The sequence below is a fragment of the Theropithecus gelada genome, chromosome 14, assembly GCF_003255815.1.
Source record: "Theropithecus gelada isolate Dixy chromosome 14, Tgel_1.0, whole genome shotgun sequence".
Taxonomy (NCBI): Eukaryota; Metazoa; Chordata; class Mammalia; order Primates; family Cercopithecidae; genus Theropithecus; species Theropithecus gelada.
The window spans coordinates 46,925,521-46,942,724 of record NC_037682.1 but is presented as its reverse complement, the minus strand read 5'-3'; the positions used below and the strand labels follow the sequence as shown (position 1 = coordinate 46,942,724).

Sequence of the window (17,204 nt, the reverse complement as noted above, 5' to 3'; positions counted from 1 at the left end):
AATAAATCTCACAAGATCTGATGGGTTTATCAGAGGTTTCCACTTTTGCTTCCTCCTCATTTCCTCTTGCCACCACCATGTAAGAAGTGCCTTTTGGTTGGGTGTGGTGGCTCATGCCTATAATCCCAACACTTTGGAAGGCCAAGGTGGGCAGATCACTTGAGATCAGGAGTTCGCGACGAGCCTGGCCAACATGATGATACCCCGTCTCTACTAAAAAATACAAAAATTAGCCAGGCATGGTGACAGGCACCTGTAATCCCAGCTACTCAGGAGGCTGAGGCAGGAGAATCGCTTGAACCTGGGGGGTAGAGGTTGCAGTGAGCCGAGATCATGCCACTTCACTCCAGCCTGAGCAAGAGTGAGACTCTCTCAAAAAAAAAAAAAAAAGAAATGCCTTTTCCCTCCCACCATGATTCTGAGGCCTCCCCAGCCATGTGGAACTGTAAGTCCAACTAAACCTCTTTTTCTCCCCAGTCTCGGATGTGTCTTTATCAGCAACATGAAAATGGACTGATACAAGGTGCAAACAAAATGGTCTAAATATTATTCCCCTCCCAATCAAAGACCAAATACCAGACATAGGCTCCACTGTAAACAAAGCTATAAAAAATTACATTCACATGTCTAAAGATGCCTATAATTTTCTGAACTCCTATTATGCCCACAACATCCAGGATACATATAGAACACTTTGCCATGGCTACAATTCAATCCAAAACTTTTAAGTCTTTAATGAGTCACTTACTACTTCTTGATCTAAACGGGTAACCATCTCTTCCAGTTTTTGGTGACCCTTTTTCAGGTCTTCTTCTGTTCGTTTCAAGGCATTGAGCTCTGCCTGGGCACGATCCATTTCCTCCTTCATCCGCCATCTCAGTTTGTCACTGACCGCTGAGATGAGAGAGGCTCGGATGGTGTCCTCGCTGATTGTGCCATCCCTACTGGGACCTGCAGGAAACAGAGGCAAAAAACACTTGCTTACTTCCCAAGTTCCTTCTATTCGTCTCACAGGAACCTTCAGAAAAGAGGGCAATATGAACCGACACTTTCAAAATGTGAGGAAAGAAAAAAATTACGTTTCATCAGAAACAATGTAAAAAATCTGAGTTGATTCAGAAATACTTGCCCTGAAAGAGATTACTATTAATCCATGTTAAACCCAGTTTCCCTATTCATAGTCCAAACAATTAGCTATTTTCTCAATGAGACAGAGGCTATGTCCCTACCAATTGCAATTATTCCTAAATCACCAACAAATGGCACGGTAATTTCCACCAAGGAAAAACATTTGATGCAGGCAAAGTCCAATATCAGGCTTCACTGCTAAGCTGAAGGAGACAGGTGCCCATTGTAGCAGCCAGTGAGGACTGAGAATGGGCAGTTTCCCTAAACGAATGTACAGTTTAATAAGGCTCCCCTCTATAAGACTTTCACTCCTTCACCCTTTACCAATAGGACAGAATGGATAAACAAAAAAGAATGACATCCAAAAATTCAACAGCTGATGAAGTGTTTATTCCCAGATTATTCTCTTCCAAATGTCCCTTCCTAATCAGTGTATTATATAATTTCCATGCATATTTCAGATCAAATAAACATCCCCTGGATATTTTCTTCAAAAAGGTCTCCTTTTTAATATAAAGGTTGGGTATTCTTTATGACTATCAGTGTTCTTCAGTTATTGTCCTAAATCAGCAAAAGTGTAAATGGCATTTTGACTTAATTATGTTTGATTATAAAATACTATGTGAGGACATAAGTATATTTAACCTTAATTGCCTTTTTTTTGAGATGGAGTCTCACTCTGTCACCCAGGCTGGAGTACAGTGGCATGATCTCGGCTCACTGCAACCTCTACCTCCTGGGTTCAAGCAACTCTCCTGCCTCAGCCTCCCGAGTAGCTGGGATTTCAGGCACACATTACACATCACAATGCCCGGCTAATTTTTGTATTTTTAGTAGAGATGGGGTTTCACCATGTTGGCCAGGCTGGTCTCAAACTCCTGACCTCAAATGATCCACCTGCCTGGCCTCCCAAAGTGCTGGGATCATAGGTTTGAGCCACTGAGCCTGGCCTTAATTCCTTCTTAACTCCTGAAGTTCTCTTTAGCATCTTCCCACAAAGGCAAAAACCTTCAACACATCTCCAAAGAAGACTGAAACCATTAATGGGTGCCTCCGACTCTCGTTTCTTCCACTTCTTTTGGAACAAGAATCCTAACCCCTTTATTTACATGCCTGATTCCTCACTGTTCACAAGTACAAACTTCCCTTTCTCAGCAAGACAGCTTGCTTTCTTCCAGATCCTTCCGAAGGACCAGATGCTTTTAAGCTTGTACCTACTTCTCTAATTCCAATGAGTCTAAGTCCAACAACTGCTTTTACGATTATGCTTTTGTTCTTATTCTCTGGTTAAGGCTCTTAGCTAAGTTAAGGCCCATTTATTCACTTCTCTTACCAGCCCCAAACCGTGGGTCATCTTTGAAGCCCTATTCTCTCTAGTGTTTACATCCTCTGAGGTCAACTCCAGTCTTAGCCAACATCACTCTCTAATTCATGCACATTCTCAATAGAAGTGATATCCCCCAACAACTGGAAAAAAATTGGTTTGAGGTGGAAAAAAAAAAAGTCTTGTTCTTATGTATAAAGCAGAGATATCCATACAGTACCTAAACAGATACACAGTATAATCAACATTTGTCGGGGGTGGGAATTGTTAGGGGAAAAAAAGTCTAAAAAGTCTTCCTAGGAGGGTGACAATAAAAAAAAAAAAAAGTTAGGAAACACTGCTGAAATTCATCTGTGATCTTGTTTTTCAACTAGATGTTTTGTTGCTACTGTAAACTTCTACTTGCTGGCCTTGTCACTACCATCCCAATCTCTTTTTTCTTTTTTTTTTTTTGAGACGGAGTCTTGCTCTGTTGCCCAGGCTGGAGTACAGTGGCACAATTTGGGCTCACTGCAACCTCTGCCTCCCAGGTTCAAGTGATTCTCCTGCCTCAGCCTCCCAAGTAGCTGCAATATAGGCATGCACCACCACACCTAGCTAATTTTTCTATTTTTGGTAGAGATGGGGTTTCGCCATGTTGGCCAGGCTGGTCTCAAACTCCTGACCTCAAGTGATCTGCCTGCTTCATCCTCCCAAAGTGCTGGGATTATAGGCATGAGCCACTGAGCGTGGCCTTATCCCCATCTCATTCTTAAACTTATGATCCACATCAGCTACATTTAAATTAAACTAAACACAACCTATGAAAAGCAAACTTCCTGAAAGCCTTGTGAATTACCTGGGTCTTCTAATTACCTGTTAGATGATCCTGCTTTTTACCAAAACCATCAACAAACTCTGTCAACAAACTCTGTCTAAGCCATTCTAAACTAACAAAAAAGTTTAATGCTCTCAAATATCAGATCCCATCTTCTCTCTACCATTAAATTATGGTGAAAGCTAATCTTTGCCAATGATCTTTCCTCCATTAACAATAATTCCCAAAATATCAGCACAACAACTAGAATCTGCTCTCTCTTAACAGTTATCACTACACTTATTAGTTTAAAAACCTATTTTCTGAAGGAAAGGACTCTATAATCCTTATTATGCAGCCTAAATCCTAAATGTTAAGGGTGGCAAACTGTTGCTGAATGATTTCCTGAAATCAACAGAATTGGTTATCTTCTAGGAGTCCTAGAGAAAAGGCTCAGATAGTTAGAAGTCCTTAGGATGTGCTTTTTTGGAAACTTTCCTTCTCTTGCCTTCTGCTGGAATGTAGAAGAAGGTAATTATTAAAATTGTTTATAAATATACAAGTGCTCAAAAATAAATAGTAAGGTGGTATTAAACCAAATGAAAGAACTCATCAATATCTCTACTACCTGAAAATCAGAAAAGTGAACTGCTAAAACTCTACTGCTTTGAAGGCATGTGGTTGGAAAGAGTGCTGAAAAGTCATTACTAGAGTAAAATATTTAAAATTATGGATTTCCAAGGCCAGGTGCAGTGGCTCAAGCCTGTAATCCCAGCACTTTGGGAAGCCGAAGCGGGCGGATCACAGTTCGAGATCAGCCTGACCAACATGGTGAAACCATGTTTCTACTAAAAATACAAAAATTAGCTGGGCGTGGTGGCACACGCCTATAATCCCAGCTACTCAGGAGGCTGAGGCAGGAGAATCACTTGAACCCAGGAGGCGGAGGTGGAAGTGAGCTGAGATCGTGCTATTACACTCCAGCCTGGGCGACAAAGCAAGATACCATCTCAAAATAAAATATAAAAAATAAATAAAATTATGGATTTCAGTAACAGTGACAGGAGGCAGCCAAATGCCTGGGCAGATGGGGTGGGTCCCCGGTGAAACACCACCTTGAAACCAAAAACAGCCGAAAGGCTGAAAGATTGGACTGTAGGTTCTGGATGAAACCCCTGACATAGAGTGAGAACTTCTATTCCTGTTTGCTCACCCTTTCCCATTGATTCCTTCTAAATAATGCCTTTTAACCAATCAAATGTTGCCTTTTCCAATACTACCTATGGCCTACCCTGATTTCCTAAGAGCCCCTAAGAAGCGCCAGGACTCAGCCACTTAGTGGGAACTTTCCCACCTTTGGGTAGGGGAACCACCCCCGTGTCTCCTTTCCACTGAAAGCTATTTCATCACTCAATAAAACTCCCTGTCTTGCTCACGCTTTGATTGTCAGTGCATCCTCATTCTTTCTGGGCACAGGACAAGAAATTGGGAACCAGTGGGTAAGCCAGACTCGGCCCAAGTGGGCCGAGTGGGAGGGCTGTCTCCTGCAGCAGGAAGCATGGTTGAGGGAGGCCCAGGCAGGGTGTCGCTGGTCAGAGGTCCCTGGCTTGCAGAGTGACTGAGAAGAAAATCTTGCATCATCAACACTATCACTGCTTCACTTTATTCAAACAATTTTGCCCAACCAGCCACCATAATTCAGTGCTAAGCCCCTTCAGCAGTTAAATTCTTTAAATGTTTCTGTCTCCAAGGGAACATCCAAATTCTTTAGCAAAGAATATTACCATAATTACCATAATTCAATCTCTTGGACTTGCTTTGGTTTCCATTTTTGCCAGGGAGGGGAAAACTGATTTATAATTTTGGTCTCTCACAACAAATTCGAAGGATGAGAAAAAATGTAAACTGCAATACAGTTTGAGAAAACTACTAAAACACCTTAACACAAGGAAGAATAAACATGAGATCTTTGCTGTAACCATTAAAATGCTTTTTCTAGTAGAGAGGTAGTCTCTCAATGTTGCTCAGGCTGGTCTCAAATTCCAGGCTCAAGCTATCCTCCTGCCTCAGCCTCCTGGAGTGCTGGGATTACAGGCATGAGCCACTGTGCCTGGCATCCCACCTATTTGCTATTGCAAAAAACAAAAATGAAAGAAACAAAAAACCTCAAAGTATAGGAATCTGCTATAATACCTGGTTTGTAACAGGAGTGATGGCCCAGCTCATGCTTCAGTGAGCATACATCCTCCTTTTCCATTGCTACATGTTGCCCATCTCATCTTCAATATTATAGTATCAGGCAGGAAGCTTTTGGCAGATCTTAATTTTTTTTTTCTTTTGTGTTCAGGTATTTTTTGTTTTCAACTGATAAAATTTTTATTTCACTTTGAATTTTTACACTTTTCCTGATTATTCTGTGTAAGGTGAAACTAGAACTGTTTAAAAGACATACACAAACCTAGTACATCAATAACTGGGGATTTTTCTTTTTTGCTATACTATTTTCACACCCACGGGTGTGCTTGCTAGGCAATATAATCATCACAGAAGAAAATGTTAGGCGGAAAACTGGTTAAGGAAAAACAAAGCAAGAAAAGAGCTACCAGATATACAAACAGGCTCAGTTCCACATGCACTACTTTATTTTCAAGGGCCAACTATTAACTGCACATTTTTGTTCAGCTAGAAAGGTGGGATTTTTGTTTTTTCTTTCTTTGGTTTGTTTTAAATCAGTGCATGAGTTTTTCTTTTCTCATTTCAGCAGATGGACAAACAGATGGACTCTACAGCTAAGTGGAATGTTAAAGGTAGAGGGGTGATATTGTGAGACTGATAGGCCTATTATCAATTCTCTTCACTGCAGTGTCCATGCAACTTCCCTGAATACAGGGTCTCATTAAAACATATCTGAGAGCTGAGCTGGATGAGTGCAACTGGAAGACTTGGTGAGGGGCACTAAAAAGCATGATCAGGGCCAGCCTCAATACAGGGAGAAGTCAGGGATATTTAAAAATACTTTCTTGATTCAGATCCTGGTAAGACTGAAGAGCAACACCGTGTTGAGAACTGGAGGAAGACAGAGCTCTGGTGCCAGAGGCTCTTCTCAAGTCTTTAAAGCCAGGCTTGCTCACCAAGGTTCTCACTAATGTCTCTCTCCCCTGCCCATATACAGCATTAAAAAGTGAAAAAAAAGACAGATAAAGATAGAATTCAAAAAGCAAAAAAAGTAAGGAAGCAGAGGGACAGAAATTTAGGAAGGAAGATAAAACCAAAGTCAACAGTCAAAAAGGATAGTGGGGGGCCGAGTATGGTGGCTCATGCCTGTAATCCCAGCAATATGGGAGGCCGAGGAGGGTGGATCATGAGGTCAAGAGATCGAGACCATCCTGGCCAACATGGTGAAACCCCATCTCTACTAAAAATACAAAAATTAGCTGGGGATGGTGGCGCGTACCTATAGTCCCAGCTACTTGGGAGGCTGAGGCAGGAGAATCGCTGGAACCTGGGAGGCGGAGGCTGCAGCGAGCCAAGATCACGCCACTGCACTCCAGCCTGACAAAAGAGCAAGACTCCAGCTCAAAAAAAAAAAAAAAAAAGAATGTTTAGATTTAAAAATTTAAAAGTCGCATGCCACGAAGAACCTGAAAACTGAGTACTCCTCAAGTGAAAGGTAATCTCTATGGAACATCATTCTTCTTTTTTTTTTTTTTGGAGATGAGGTCTCCCTATGTTGCCCAGGCTGCAGTGCAGTTATTCACAGGTGCAGCCAAAAGGCACTGCAGCCTTAAACTCCTACGCTCAGGCGATCCTCCTGCCTCAGCCTCCCAAGTAGTTAGGACTATATGCATGCACCACCATGCCTGACTCAGAAGGTTATTCTTAAAGATATTATCCAGGAAGCAGGTAAGGTCATTCATAAAACACACGGCTTTTTTCTTTAGCTAGTGTTAACGAAAATAGATTCCATTATTGAAGCACAAGTTGCAAACTGGTAACATAGTGAACACATTGCAGTAGGAAAGGGAATTTAGTCAGGTGTGTTATATGAGCACTTGAACTTTTTAAGGTGTCATAAGCCAGTTAATCTGCCACAAAGAATTTAAATTTCAGGATTCGAGTTTCTTCAGAGGAAGACACTGTGGACATCTGTGGTCATGAACTTTTGAGTGGCAACAGCCCAAACAGGTCAAGTGTCTTTAAGCTCCAAACAACAGGCAGCATTACTGTGAATGACCATTAAACTCAAATGCCAAATGATGTAGTCTCACTCCAAGTTCTAGCATCACAATATAATCTCTATAACCTTCTGTACAACTTTACAATGGAATTGTATTTTAATGATTCTGATATCAGATTAAACTTTCCAAAAAGTTACACATAATTCAGGTCAATTTTTTTTTTTACAAATATTAAATAAGACTTGCATTTGCAGGATTAAAAAGTCTAATATTCTCTTTCATTATTTATTCATGATTTCATTTTGTCTTGAGCAATTTTACTAAAAGCAACTCAATTTTATTAGGTGTTTTTCTGTTTCTCTTAAAAAACAGCTTTTGATTTTGACTGTCCTCTCAATGATTTCTAGTTTCTCTCTCATTAAGAATTAAACTTTTTCTTTCTCTTAATTTCCTTTTTAAAAAAATTATTATTATACTTTTAAGTTCTAGGGTACATGTGCACAACGTGCAGGTTTGTTACATATGTATAAATGTGCCATGTTGGTGTGCTGCATCCACTAACTCATCATTTACATTAGATATATCTCCTAATGCTATCCTTCCCACCTCCCCTCACACCAAAACAGGCCCCGGTGTGTGATGTTGCCCATCCTGTGTCCAAGTGTTCTCATCGTTCAATTCCCACCTATGAGTAAGAACATGCGGTGTTTGGTTTTCTGTCCTTGTGACAGTTTGCTGGGAATGATGATTTCCAGCTTCATCCATGTCCCTACAAAGGACATGAACTCCTCCTTTTTTATGGCTGCATAGTATTCCATTGTGTATACGTGCCACATTTTCTTAATTCAGTCTATCATTGATGGACATTTGAGTTGGTTCCAAGTCTGTGCTATTGTGAACAGTGCTGCAATAAACATACGTGTGCATGTGTCTTTATAGCAGCATGATTTATAATCCTTCGGGTATATCCCCAGTAATGGGATTGCTGGGTCAAATGGTATTTCTAGTTCTAGATCCTTTAGGAATCGCCACACTGTCTTCCACAATGGTTGAGCTAGTTTACAATCCCACCAACAGTGTAAAAGTGTTCCTATTTCTCCACATCCTCTCCAGCACCTGTTGTTTCCTGACTTTTTAATGATCGCCATTCTAACTGGCGTGAGATGGTATATCATTGTGGTTCTGATTTGCATTTCTCTGATGGCCAGAGATGATAAGCATTTTTTCATGTGTCTGTTGGCTGCATAAATGTCTTCTTTTGAGAAGTGTCTGTTATCCTTCGCCCACTTTTTGATGGGGTTGTTTGATTTTTTTCTTGTAAATTTGCTTAAGTTCTTTGTAGATTCTGGATATTAGCCCTTTGTCAGATGGGTAGATTGCAAAAATTTTCTCCCATTCTGTAGGCTGCCTGTTCACTCTGATGGTAGTTTCTTTTGCTGTGCAGAAGCTCTTTAATTAGATCCCATTTGTCAATTTTGGCTTTTGTTGCCATTACTTTTGGTGTTTTAGTCATGAAGTCCTTGCCTATGCCTATGTCCTGAATGGTATTGCCTAGGTTTTCTTCTAGGGTTTTTATGGTTTTAGGTTTGACATTTAAGTCTTTAATCCATCTTGAATTAATTTTTGTATAAGGTGTAAGGAAGGGATCCAATTTCAGCTTTCTACTTATGGCTAGCCAGTTTTCCCAGCACCATTTATTAAATAGGGAATCCTTTCCCCATTTCTTGTTTCTCTCAGGTTTGTCAAAGATCAGATGGTTGTAGACATGTGGTATTATTTCTGAGGGCTCTGTTCTGTTCCATTGGTCTATCTCTCTGTTTTGGTACCAGTACCATGCTGTTTTGGTTACTGTAGCCTTGTAGTATAGTTTGAAGTCAGGTAGCGCGATGCCTCCAGTTTTGTTCTTTTGGCTTAGGATTGTCTTGGTAATGTGGACTCTTTTTTGGTTCCATATGAACTTTAGTTTTTTCCAATTCTGCGAAGAAAGTCATTGGTAGCTTGATAGGGATGGCACTGAATCTATAAATTACCTTGGGCAGTATGGCCATTTTCATGATATTGATTCTTCCTATCCATGAGCATGGAATGTTCTTCCCTTTGTTTGCATCCTCTTTTATTTCATTGAGCAGTGGTTTGTAATTCTCCTTGAAGAGGTCCTTCACATCCCTTGAAAGTTGTGTTCCTAGGTATTATATTCTCTGTGAAGCAATTGTGAATGGGAGTTCACTCACGATTTGGCTCTCTGTTTGTCTGTTATTGGTGTATAGGAATGCTTGTGATTTTTGCACATTGATTTTGTATCCTGAGACTTTGCTGAAGTTGCTTATCAGCTTAAGGAGATTTGGGGCTGAGACGATGGGGTTTTCTAAATATACAATCTCGTCATCTGCAAACAGGGACAATTTGGCTTCCTCTTTTCCTAACTGCATACCCTTTATTTCTTTCTCCTGCCTGACTGCCCTAGCCAGAACTTCTAACACTATGTTGAATAGGAGTGGTGAGATAGGGCATCCTTGTCTTGTGCCAGTTTTCAAAGGGAATGCTTCCAGTTTTTGCCCATTCAGTATGATATTGGCTGTGGGTCTGTCATAAGTAACTCTTACTATTTTGTGATATGTCCCATCAATACCTAATTTATTGACAGTTTTTAGCATGAAGGGCTGTTAAATTTTGTCAAAGGCCTTTTCGGCATCTATTGAGATAATTATGTGGTTTTTGTCTTTGGTTCTGTTTATATGATGGATTACGTTTACTGATTTGCATATGTTGAACCAGCTTTGCATCCCAGGGATGAAGCCCACTTGATCATGGTGGATAAGCTTTTTGATGTGCTGCTGGATTTGGTTTGCCAGCATTTTATTGAGGATTTCTGCATCGATGTTCATCAGGGATATTGGTCTAAAATTCTCTTTTTTTTGTTGTGTCTCTGCCAGGCTTTGGTATCAGGATGATGCTGGCCGCATAAAATGAGTTAGGAAGGATTCCCTCTTTTTCTATTATTGGAATAGTTTCAGAAGGAGTGGTACCAGCTCCTCTTTGTAATCTCTGGTAGAATTTGGCTGTGAATCCGTCTGGTCCTAGACTTTTTTTGGTTGGCAGGCTCGTAATTATTGTCTCAATTTCAGAGCCTGTTATTGGTCTATTCAGGGATTCAACTTCTTCCTGGTTTAGTCTTGGGAGGGTGTATGTGTCTAGGAATTTATCCATTTCTTCTAGATTTTCTAGTTTATTTGCATAGAGGTGTTTATAGTATTCTCTGATGGTAGTTTGTACCTCTGTGGGATCGGTGATGATATCCCCTTTATCATTTTTTATTGTGTCAATTTGATTCTTCTCTCTTTTCTTCTTTATTAGTCTTGCTAGCAGTCTATCAATTTTGTTGATCTTTTCAAAAAACCAGCTCCTGGATTAACTGATTTTTTTGAAGGGTTTTTTGTGTCTCTACCTCCTTCAGTTCTGCTCTGATCTTTCCATGTTTAGTGCTTCCTTCAGGAGCTCTTGTAAGCAGGTCCTGGTGGTGACAAAATCTCTCATTTGCTTGTCTGTAAAGGATTTTATTTCTCCTTCATTTATGAAGCTTAGTTTGGCTGGATATAAAATTCTGGGTTGAAGTCTTTCCTTTAAGGATGTTGAATATTGGCCCCCACTCTCTTTTGGCTTGTAGAGTTTCTGCCGAGAAATCCACTGTTAGTCTGATGGACTTCCCTTTGTGGGTAATCCGACCTTTCCCTCTGGCTGCCCTTAACATTTTTTTCCTTCATTTCAACCTTAGTGAATCTGACAATTTTGTGTCTTGGGGTTGCTCTTCTCAAGGAGTATCTTTGTGGCATTCTCTGTATTTCCTGAATTTGAATGTTGGCCTGCCTTGCTAGGTTGGGGAACTTCTCCTGGACAATATCCTGCAGAGTGTTTTCCAACTTGGTTCCATTCTCCCCGTCACGTTCAGGTACACCAATCAGACGTAGATTTGGTCTTTTCACATAGTCCCATATTTCTTGGAGGCTTTGTTTCTTTTTACTCTTTTTTCCTCTAAACTTCTCTTCTCGTTTCATTTCATTCATTTGATCTTCAATCACTGATACCCTTTCTTCCAGTTGATCGAATCGGTTACCGAAGCTTGTACATGCATCACGTAGTTCTCGTGTCATGGTTTTCAGCTCCATCAGGTCATTTAAGGTCTTCTCTATGCTGTTTATTCTAGTTAGCCATTTGTCTAATCATTTTTCAAGGTTTTTAGCTTCTTTGTAATGGGTTCGAACATCCTCCTTTAGCTTGGAGAAGCCTGTTATTACTGATCTTCTGAAGCCTTCTCTCAACTCATCAAAGTCATTCATTCTCCTTCCAGCTTTGTTCCATTGCTAGCGAGGAGCTGCATTCCCTTGGAGAAGAAGAGGTGCTTGATGTTTAGAATTTTCAGCTTTTCTGCTCTGCTCTGGTTTCTCCCCATCTTTGTGGTTTTATCTACCTTTGGTCTTTGATGATGGTGACGTACAGATGGGGTTTTGGTGTGGATGTCCTTTCTGTTTGTTAGTTTTCCTTCTAACAGTCAGGACCCTCAGCTGCAGGTCTGTTGGAGCTTGCTGGAGGTCCACTCCAGAGCCTGTTTTCCCAGGTATCACCAGTGGAGGCCGCGAATATTGCAGAATGGCAAATGGTGCTGCCTGATCGTTCCTCTGGAAGCTTCATCTCAGAGGGGCACCTGGCTGTATGAGGTGTCAGTCAGCCCCTACTGGGAGGTGCCTCCCAGTTGGGCTACTCAGGGGTCAGGGACCCACTTGAGGAGGCAGTCTGTCTGTTCTCCCATCTCAAACTCCATGCCAGGAGAACCATTACTCTTTTCAAAGCTCAGTTGGAAATGCAGAAATCACCTGTCTTCTGTCTCACTCATGCTGGGATCTGTAGACTGGAGCTATTCCTATTCGGCCATCTTGGAACAAAGACCATTCAGGTCTATTTTTTCTACAAGTAAGAGTTTTGCTAAATTACAAAACCCCATAATCACAAGTATTGAATTTTTAAAAAATTAAACACACCTAATCCTGTCAATGTTAACCAAAATAAAAACTTCAGAATGCCGTGGCATTTATGTGACCAATCTGAGTTTTAGAATACAAATACCAGCTGTTTATCCCATGAACCATTTTTGCTAGGCTGAGGCTGTGAAAAATAGCAAGTCAACGTACGATTCTTTATGTTTTATCACACAAGGGATATCTACGGAGGGTACAGAGTGACGCTGAACAGATCATAAAGCACAAGAGACATTAGTTATCTCCCTCCCCAGCATCTCCTTCATCTCCCTGGTTTTCTGATGTCTACAGAGTGAGACTGTCCCTAAGTAACTGCATGATCAGAGTGCTGTCTTTTTAAGACTCTTCATTCAGTGTATCCAATTCAGCAATTGCTTCATCAAATGCTGTTTTTGCCAGGCTGCAGGCCTTTTCAGTAGAGTTTAGAATCTCATAGTAAAAGACTGAGAAATTAAGTGCCAGACCAAGTCAAATTGGATGTGTAGGCTGTATTTCTTCTTTCTTACTAATTTCAAATGGTTCCTGATACGCCTGCTGGAAGTTCAACATAGTGGTTTTGAAAGGAGCTGGGCACATTCCTCAAAACTCCCTGAGCCTAGTACAAACACATCCCATCCTCCCATCCCACCACATACCACCATATATCTCTCAAACTCCCTGAGCCCAGTACAAACACCACCTGGAAAGTCTCCGGTAAGGGGACAGCTGTTCAAGGTTACTGAAAGCGCGGGAGCCAAAAGAATTTCTTTGTTCCTCTGCAACTTTCGGGCTATAAAAAGCAAACGCTCGCATTGTTCGGGGCCCTCTTGTATACTGTGGAATGGAGGGACCAAGTTCGAACTTGTAGTAAAGATCCTTGCCGCTTGGCTTTGACACTGGACTCTGGTGGTCTTCTTTGGGGATCAAACGGTCTGGGCATAACAGTTTGTTTGTTGTCTCCAGATGCCACTTCAGAAAGATACCTAAAATAATCTCCTTTCATTTTCAAGTAGAACACCTTTCTCTCTGGTTGTATAGAATTGGGAGTAAGATATTTGTCCAACAGCTCCAGAACGTCATTGCAGATGTCCTGCAGTTCTGCTTCCATCTTCTCATGGTACTCTCTGCCCACCTGCGGCTTCTTCTCTTTCCTCTGTTTTCTGCTCAATGCTGGAGTGACACGCCAGGAAGAGCAGCAGGCACCTACCACATTCTTGTAGGCAATTCTCTCTTCGTTGGAGAATTCATGCCTCTGTTCCCTGACTGCCTTCATGGCTACAGCCACATCATCACAGCACTCAGCCTGCTCAGTGAGTTGGCTTTCTGTACCAGCTCACTTTTGTCCACTGTCATTCCTGTGGGAGGGTTGCAGGGGACAAGGATGCTTCCGAAAAAGCTCCGAGAGAGATGACCACTTCCTTCCCAAGCCCACTCCTCAGGCAGCGGTGGCAGTGCCTGCCATTGCTGCAGCGATGGTGGCAGCAGCTCCTGTATTCAGATATTTTTAAAGTTCAAGCAAAATAAGGCAAAATGCCTTATAACTTGGTTCTGTGTAGTCAAGAATTAACTTTACCCAAAGAGAGGCCATGCCTTTGCCCTTGGCTCCTGGAGGTGATTTCTAAGCCCTTGTAACTTCCTGACGAATTAGAGCGTCCTGTATTTACACCAGACAGTCTAACAATGTGATTTATGGGGGGCTCTTTGGGCCATGCAGTGATAGTTAACAGCTTAACCTCTGGAGGAGCTGGAGACTAAAGCGTAACCTCACAGGCAGTCAGTGGTGTCTATATGACCAAGACCCGATAAAAACTCTAGACCCAAGGCTCAGGTGAGCTACCTTGGTCGGTAATACTCCATGCATGATGATACATACTGTTACTGGGAAAAATCAGCACTGCCTATGACTCCACTGGGAGAAGACAACTAGAAGCGTTGCACTCGGAACTTTCTGGGTTGCACAAGTGTCTTTCCTTAGCCTACTTTAATCTGTATCTTTTGCCATAATAAGTCATAACTGTGAGTATAACAGTTTTCAGCAAGCTTTTAAAGTCCTTCTAGATAATTATAGAACCTTAGGGTGGCCTTGGGAAACCCTGAACTTGCAATGAGTGTCAGAAGTGAAGGTGGTTTTGTGAACTTCCAAACTTTACAGGTACTTAACTAAAGGGTATTTTCTTACCTAATCAAGAACTTGCTCTTCATGGCAATTTGTAGAGTAAGTCGGTCTCCTTCAAATGAGGCTATGTAAAAAGGCAACACATTTTTCCACACTCACTGAATATACAGATTAAAATATGTCAGAGAGTGAGCTCCCTTTCACAGACTTAATATGAATTAAAGTCTTAGTTGTTCAGTCATCTGGACAGAATTTAGACCAAATAAAAATCTCTAATTTCTTTTACTGTACTTAAAAAGTCCTTTAAAGAAAGTGAAAAAGCCCATTTCTACAAGAGTTTGGTTTAGAATTTCATATCCAAAGAGTGATTCATGAAATGATGACTATTGAAGATTTCATTAAGTCCCCATTTTATAGTATAAGGATGCATTAGCAGAAGGAATTTTAAAAACCTTTCTAAAAGAACCTGTCTTATAATCTATATGATATTTTATGATGGTTCTTGTGAGATAGGAGGGAAAATCCTTCTCCCATAGATTAGGTACCTAAATGATATGACTATAATTAAGCATTCAATCATATGCAACAGTGGTGGTATTCCATTAATTGGCACAGAAGTTATTAGAACTAATGAAAACTTAAGGGTCTTTTTATAGTTAGTGAATTTTTCACACATAAACACATCAACATACTTTGTTAAAGCTATTCTATCTGGTCTAATGGGTCAAATTATACTGATGCTAAACTTTTAAATCCCTATTTTTAAAAACACACATTTAAATCCTGGAATTTACATTGTATTTCTCTTTATAGAATATGTTCAGGCAAATGCTGCCATAACATCACCAAATAAGTCCTTGCCAAGACTCTCCAGCCAAAGCCATTAACACTCAAAATAGGAACCAAGCTGAGGCAGCAGTCGCTCAGCCTATAAAGGTCATAGTTCACCTGAGGAAGCTACAAACACCAAGATTAGACCTAGTCTTATCTCCATCACACACAGACTTCACTGTGAAGTATATCTAAACTTTTAAAAATCGAACTACTTTGTAAAACAAAAAAAAGGAATTATAACTAAGATCCGAAATTAAAAAGTCGAAAAAGAAAAACCCAGTTTTTCAAAGAAGTAAAAGAAAAACTCATCAAAGTTCAAAATTCGATGAACCACGCCACTTTAAGATACTGTTTATGCAAACAAATAAGAAAAAAGATTTGGTGGAAGAGTCTCATCTACTTTGTGAACACTTACCAAACAAAACTTTTTTCTCAAACATCTTAGGAGAAATTTGAATATTCTCTATACCTGCTATAACAAGAAGAAGAAGAAATTTTGGCCTCCTGGGTTCACACCATTCTCCTGCCTCAGCCTCCTGGGTAGCTGGGACTATAGGCGCCCACCACCACGACCGGCTAATTTTTTTGTATTTTTAGTAGAGACGGGGTTTCACCATGTTAGCTAGGATGGTCTCAATCTCCTGACCTCGTGATCCACCTGCCTCAGCCTCCCAAAGTGCTGGGATTACAGGCGTGAGCCACCACGCCCGGGCAAAAGTATAGCCTCTGTAGGTCAAACACTTAATCTAAGATGGCCAGAGAGAAGAACAGCATTGGATAAGACAGTCAAGAAAAACTTGTCATGTTTACTAGCTTCTATCCTCAAAGAAATATTAACAAGTAAGCTCTCTTATTTTTCTTTACCTTTTTCTTTCTTTAACTAAATATACAGTATGGACTAAAGAGTGGAAACTACAGAAACAAATCATTCAGCTGCGGCATTTTCAGGGTTTTCCACTCCCACATTTTTAAACAACACTTTAACAAAGGTAAAACAAAGATCCCTGAATCTCTGTTAATAGCAGCCTTCCAAACTTACTGTTTCTGATCCTTGTTTATTTGATTTTTAGAAACAAAATCTTAAAATGACATTTTTAAAACTCAGAGGTTGAAATATACAGTATTTATGAAGTTTTACCAAGAAAAATTCTGTGGTAGGTATTGGCTTTAACTGGGAATAAACACCTATTCTTCAATTTTACTATTATTAAACTGCAACTAGTAAAAAGTCAAACTGTGTATATGTTAAGGGCCTAAAGCCTAGGATTCAGAGCTATAAATCAAGTACAATCATCTATATAGCTTTTTAAAATAAGTCAGCCTTCAAAAGAGAACTTTCACACTCTGCTGAGACTGGAGTAAAGAAGTGCCAAAGCCTTTTAAACTTCCTCTTTTTTTGCCGGGGCAGGGGTGGTGGTTGTGGTAGAGAAACTTTGTGGTGGCTCACCTGGTGCCCATCAATACCCACTATTTTTCAGGGATCTTGTATGTGAAACTGATTAAGATAGGTATAGTCAATTTATGTTTTGTGTCTATAGTAACAGGAAAAAGAATCTTTGTGTTAAGTTTCAATGCATACTACCAGTTATTTTATTATTATTATTATTATTTTTGCTACATGAATCGGTTTGTTCCTTCATTATTCACCGACTACCACGTCCTCATTTCCCTAGAGTTTTCAAAACACTATGTAAACTGAGGTTGAAGATATCTATAGCACTCTGGTAAAAGGACTCTACACAGATCAAACAAATCTGGAGATTCTGGCACAAGCAAAGTATAGTTGAGAGTACACCCTCCAAGGGACTTCATAAAGAGG

At 40.4% G+C, this 17,204-nt stretch overlaps 1 protein-coding gene and 1 pseudogene across 2 annotated transcripts in view; both read right to left on the bottom strand.

Annotated features, from left to right (window-relative positions):
* Nucleotides 1-17,204, bottom strand: part of TSG101 (tumor susceptibility 101) — a 52,475-nt gene that overhangs the window by 2,770 nt on the left and 32,501 nt on the right. For both annotated transcript variants that reach the window (XM_025356181.1, XM_025356180.1), the window contains exon 8: nucleotides 749-951. In XM_025356181.1, coding sequence (XP_025211966.1) covers nucleotides 749-951 — 203 coding nt within the window. The remainder of the gene's footprint in view (nucleotides 1-748; nucleotides 952-17,204) is intronic.
* Nucleotides 12,691-13,788, bottom strand: LOC112606120 (annotated as a pseudogene).